The 6,000-nt window shown below is 35.1% G+C and overlaps 1 protein-coding gene across 1 annotated transcript in view; it reads left to right on the top strand.

The window, feature by feature from the left end:
- The window catches only part of SPSB4 (splA/ryanodine receptor domain and SOCS box containing 4), a 76,450-nt gene extending 74,358 nt beyond the window's left edge, over nucleotides 1-2,092 (top strand). Inside the window, exon 3 of the mRNA XM_063306708.1 lies at nucleotides 888-2,092. Coding sequence (XP_063162778.1) covers nucleotides 888-1,015 — 128 coding nt within the window. The 3' untranslated portion in view covers nucleotides 1,016-2,092. The remainder of the gene's footprint in view (nucleotides 1-887) is intronic.
- Nucleotides 2,093-6,000: the final 3,908 nt, after the last annotated feature.

Below are 6,000 nucleotides of genomic sequence, written 5' to 3' on the forward strand. Positions count from 1 at the left end.
ATTTGCTAATTTTGGAGTTACTATGTACTTAACATTCTGAGACTGGCAAAATTCGATACTTGGTCTGTATTTAATCTTAGTTTTAATTACTGTGGAGACCAGTTCAGCATTTCAGGGACAATAGTTGGCAAAACATTAAATACTAAACTGTTACCTAAAATGGGTATGAAAGAGCTTTACATGCCCAGAACATTTTGACATTCTATCCCAGAATGCTGAAAGTGCAGCGTGTACCATGTCATATCGCCCCCCACAATAATGAAATGTTTCCTGTTTTTTGTCTTTAAGCATAATAGAGCTCTATATAGCTCTTAAACATTTGCATGTGGAGAAAAACGTTGGATCTTTTAACTCCAGAAGCATAAATATCTTAAGTTTTTACATTCAACTTGCACATGCAAGAGATACAGTGTCAGAAAAAGTGCTGCTTCTGTTTACTTCAGCATCTCAATGAAAAGTCATACTGTACTGACAGGGTTCCTTTAGAAAGTTCAATTACTTTTTGATAATTTCTTTTCCTAAATGGGAACAAATATAACATGTAAAGGTCAGGAATCTCCCAATCTAGCTGTAGAGAATATTGTATTTTAAGTCTTCAAGGGATTTCTGAGTTAAAATTTCTGATCACCTGTACAGGGTTTATTTCTTCATTTAAACCTTTATAAGTGTAATGCCCCAAGAAATAGAACATATATTTGTCCATTTGATAGGAACTGGAACCAACATCTTTAGCATATTTCTCCTGCTGTGTTAAATTCATACTTATATGCATTTATTTAAAAGATTCTACTTTAAAAACGGCATATTATATATCTCCTATTACTGATTTCTCATTATTGAAAATAAGAAAGAAAAATGTTGATACTATGTTTCTATTTCATTTTCAGCTGAACCTCTACCTTTAATGGATCTGTGTCGAAGATCAATTCGCTTTGCTCTGGGAAGAGAACGCCTGCATGATATAGAAACTCTACCTTTGCCTCAGTCTCTGAAAAATTATTTACAATATCAGTAATATGATTCTAGATCTCTAAATGGTAGAAATTGTTTACATCAGAATATAAATCTTCATGGTGGATATTTTGAGTGTTATTTAATTATTTTTTACATTTTTTAAAATCAACCATGGCAAAAGATTATGGAGACTACTAAGAAATGTGAAAACGTTGAATTGATTTAGTTCTTTCAGTAGAATAATTGTTGCCTATACTGTTACACAGCCTCGTTATGCAGAATCCAAAGCTTGTTTTCACAGGTAAGAGCTGAATGTGAAATGTGTGTTAGGCTAGACCTGATGTTGGATGTCTACCTGATGTGCAAGAAATGCAAATATAACTCCCCAAAGCAGTGTTCATGCAAGGAAGATATTCTTTTGTATAGGTCACAGTATCAGCATGTAAAAGAAATAATCACTGTTTGGTGTTTTCCAAAACTCTGGAACATAATATGCCAAACAATTAGAGTTTCTGTAATATCAATTATGATGCAACGTTCCTTATTCATGGGATCTCTTTCTCATTTTGGAAGGAGAATGCTCCAGGGAACACATCACATTCTAGCGTGCACCATAGGAAGACATGGGGGATCCTTGTGCACATGGAACATAGGAGCTGCATTGGAACTACAAGATTGTGGCCTCTTACATTTAGGTGCTCAGACTTTTCAGAAAATAATGCTCTTGGTATAATATACTGCCTGCCATATTTTAACTTACTTTATTGAAGAAGGTAGTTGATCTTGTTTTCCAAAGCAACTCGGCTCAATCTGCAAATTAGTTAAGTTAGCTGACTTTCTTAAACTGCTTTTGGTCTTATATCTTCAGTAGGATGGAATTTGCTCAGATCAGTCTTTCCCAGCTTATGACTGATTAAGCTAAATATTAGTTCTTGTTTGGTATTCTGGTGCAGACCTATTTTATTTTGCAAATATCATGCTGCTTTTTCATTCTTGACCACATTTTTTTTTAACTTTTTAAGTTCCAAATACCAGATTTCCTTTAATGTGCCTATGGCATAAGAGGGTTTGAATTAACCCACTTCATGCATACATGCAGAGATTCCAGAGCTCAAAAGTTAGCCATGCCCTCTGCCAGAACTGTTATTGTTTGCCTGCCCCCCTCCTACAGACCCCACGGACTCAAATGTCTACCAGACATCCCTTGGAGAGGCAATGCATGGTTCCGGTAGTGGGCAAAGTTGGCCTATAGCAGAGTTTCTCAACCTTGGCAGCTTCCTCAACCTTGCTGGCTGGGGAATTCTGGGAGTTGAAGTCCACACATCTTCAAGTTGCCAAGGCTGAGAAACACTGGCCTATAGACATCTTGTTTTAAAAGCTCGCAAGGGACAATAATGTATAACCTTATCGTGTTTTATTTATCTTGCCAAACTTTGAGTATCACATTTTGAATTTCTCTCTCCAGGATAGAGTGGAATTTTTTGTTCTTACATCTTTTTCTCCTCTGCTTACAATGTGGCTTCATTTATCAGGATCAACTTATTTTTAAGGGAACTGCTTTTGTTTTTAATTTTTTTCTGCTGCATTCACAGTTCTCTGCCTGATCTTTATCTAGTTTTTAACTGGAAGTTGTTGTAATGGCAGGATATCAAATGTTGATTGAGCTGCCTTCAGCATATTTTAATGTGAAATCACCGAAGAATGAAGATGTTTCTAATAAACTCTACTGTACAAATGACTATGGGTGTACTATGTTTCCTTCCTTACCTATTCTAAGTTACTTGCACACATATTATAATAAACCACTTGGTAGTTCATTTTTTTCCCTCACCTTGAGCATTTCTGTTACAGTACCTTTCATACAGTTGCTTTCCCATGGGAGAGAAATGAGTAGAACTGGAAAATATCTGATTTACAGAAAATAGGTTACAAAACATCTTCATAAAAATCCTCTGTTTCAGTCTTACAAACAGTTTAACTACTGGTAATGTCTGTCTACTCCCTTTGTTCAATTTTGACTTCATCCTGTTTTCTTTGGCATAGTTCTCTGTGTCAGCCATCCACGTCTAGTACCCTTCATGATACAGGTCCCACTACAAAGAGAAGAGTACAGCGTTTACGGACAGGTGAAGTTGTATGGTTTTGCTTTCTACTGCTTTGCTTTCTTTTTCAAGCCCAGGTTCTGTCCTATTTTCACATCAGTTTGCCAATTAAAAAAAAAGATGAAACCTTATTTTCATCTGTTTTCTCATGAACAGGAAAGCTTGAACATGTTTTTTTTCCTTCCCTTAAAACATCTGTTTTCCTATACATAAGCATTATCATGCACATTTTTTGATCAGAGAATTGAACTGCAGAATTTAGAGAAATGCAGAAGTTGAAAGTGGTTTGAGAAGTGTGAATTAAATGAACCAAATTTATTTCAGCAACATCTTGACTGATGCTATCATTCGCAAATGTTTCTCCATGTAAGGTTTTATTTCAGATGTCCATGCAACAGTCTTCACACTTGGCATACTGAAATCTTCTGTTAGGAGATAAGAGTTTTCTTTATCTTGGCATGGAGCAAACTTTTCTTCTAGCTAATAGTTAGTAATAGATGTACATGACCCAGGGTTATTCTAATGTTCTATATTTAGCAAAACATTTATTATTATTATTATTATTATTATTATTATTTCAGTTGCACCTAGCTCCCTGTTGAGAAAAAACTAGAACAGGAACATACAAGTAGTGCTACTATTTCACCAACTAATAATCTTACAAATTATTATCTGTTAAAATAATTGCACTCTGGGTCTGATATCAATACAGATACTTATGTTCTGACATTCCTAAATAATCAAATACTTAATCATTCACAGGAAAAGGGAGAGGCAGAAGTAAACTAATGCAATCTATTTCAATTTGCAGCAATGTCCATACTTTCTAGCAGGCTTTGGGAAATTCTACTGTGGCCCTGACCCTCCAAAATTTGCTTACCTATGTTTCAGCATGAAAAAGAACTGGTGTCCACACTTACAACCTTGGCGAAGTGTTAAGTAGCCTTAGAAATGCAGAAAGCAACTCTATAGCTTTATATATTCTATTTCCACTTATTTAGTTATTCAACTCTCATACATGGGTTACCTTTGATCAAAAGGGTCTCTTCTCAAAGTTATTTACAAGAACCATTTGCTTGAAGTGAAAAGCTTTCTTTAGACAATTAAAGTGGCAGTCTATTGTATTCGTATTTCTAAAGGGCTTAAATAATTACCCTAATGTGTTTGATTTTTAAAAAAAATATATGATGAATTCTACCGACTGTTTTGAAATAGTTCTCTTGAAAATTTGTTATAGAAGTTGTCCTAGGATTAACATCTGCTCCATATTTTGTTTAGATCACATGGTTGCTTCATCAAAAACACAGAAGAAATGGGAAAGCAATGTGATATTATATAAAGTAGAAAAAATAACGCCAGTGTCAGGTTTTATCTGAAATTCATATTCTTTGAAGGAATGCAATCTGTTGCAGAACGTACATTGGGATAAAAACACATAAACATGCATAGATCCATTCATATTCTTCAGAGAAAGTAATGTGAGTATAAATAGAACATGGCTTTAATCTGTTCCAGAATCTCAGCTGACAAATTTAAGGAGCTGAGGGAAATTATGTATATTTTAAGATACTTGTTTTGGACATCACAATCTTATAGGATTATTATGTCAAAAGATAGATAGATAGATAGATAGTGATGATGTCACACAAGAATGTAGAGCTATAGGATAAGATACAGAATACAGAGTTTTAAACTGTTTCACATGAATTAATGCCTCTTGGATTGTTACCCTTTGTTGGAGAAATTATGATTGTTAAACTGTTGCATTTTTATGAGCTGTCATTTTGTTTTGTGGTAAAATTTCTGACTTAACAACATAGCTGTGTCAGCCAGTTTAGTAGAGACAACATGCTATTGAGATATGTCATAGAAAAACTGAAGTTCCACCATGGCGGTACATTTATTGTTAGCCCATTGGTTTTCATGTAATGAAAACAACAATGTAGTCTTGATACTGATCTTTTTTTTTTCCTCCTGTTGCAAGCATAAATTTAATAATTGAGGAAATAAAAGGGGCATTTTAAAAAAAATAAATTGTAAGACCAACTCCCTTTTCTAGACTGAGTATATGGATGATCTATAATCCTATGAATGTTTAAATAATATGAAACCCTACTGAGTTCAGTCGTGCTTATTTCTGATTATACAAAGATATTAAAAAACCTAAAACCTACTCCTAGGCATATTTATTTAGAAGAAAGTGCTATTTAATTCAGTTGAATTTTGTCCCAAGTGTGCAAGCTTTAATCTGTTCTGCAGCCCAAGGCTCCAGAAAAGAGGAGAAGAACATGAGTCATACTGGGTGCTTGGAGCCAGGAGAAAAGTGGAGGGAATGTTTGTGGAGATGTCACTTAAGGACTGTTAGAAGAAGTTGGATGAAGGAGAGAAGAGAGGAAATGGCATCTATTTCAATTCATATGAAAAGAAAAGAAGAAAGAACTAGTCAGCAGCCAAAGGAGGAAGAAGAGTCATGACTCTGCTAAGCATAGTCTGAAAGATTCCTCATCTTTCCCATTTCCTTATCATGAATTATTTTCTGTAAAACTGAAGAATAATTGCTTGCTTAAAATAGCCCACAAACTTCAAAGAGGTCCTTTCCAAATTCATTACTTTTCACATGCAGATTTTTTTTCTCCTTTTTTGCTGTGTGGGCAGGCACTGAAACTCTTTAAAAGGAAACTAATTTTTTAGGGAACTACTTCACCATTCTAACTTGCCTTGGTATTATAGAAAAGTAGCGTTTCAGCAACCTGGACATGGGATGGATGGATGGATGGATGGATGGATGGATGGAGGGAGGGAGGGAGGAAAGGAAGGAAGGAAGGAAGGAAGGAAGGAAGGAAGGAAGGAAGGAAGGAAGGAAGGAAGGAAGGGGGGAAAAGTAAATCAGAGCAGAAGCTATGCTATATGGATTCCAAAAGAAAGGTAACTATTTATTGTAGCC

Source organism: Candoia aspera, chromosome 6, assembly GCF_035149785.1.
Source record: "Candoia aspera isolate rCanAsp1 chromosome 6, rCanAsp1.hap2, whole genome shotgun sequence".
Lineage (NCBI taxonomy): Eukaryota > Metazoa > Chordata > Lepidosauria > Squamata > Boidae > Candoia > Candoia aspera.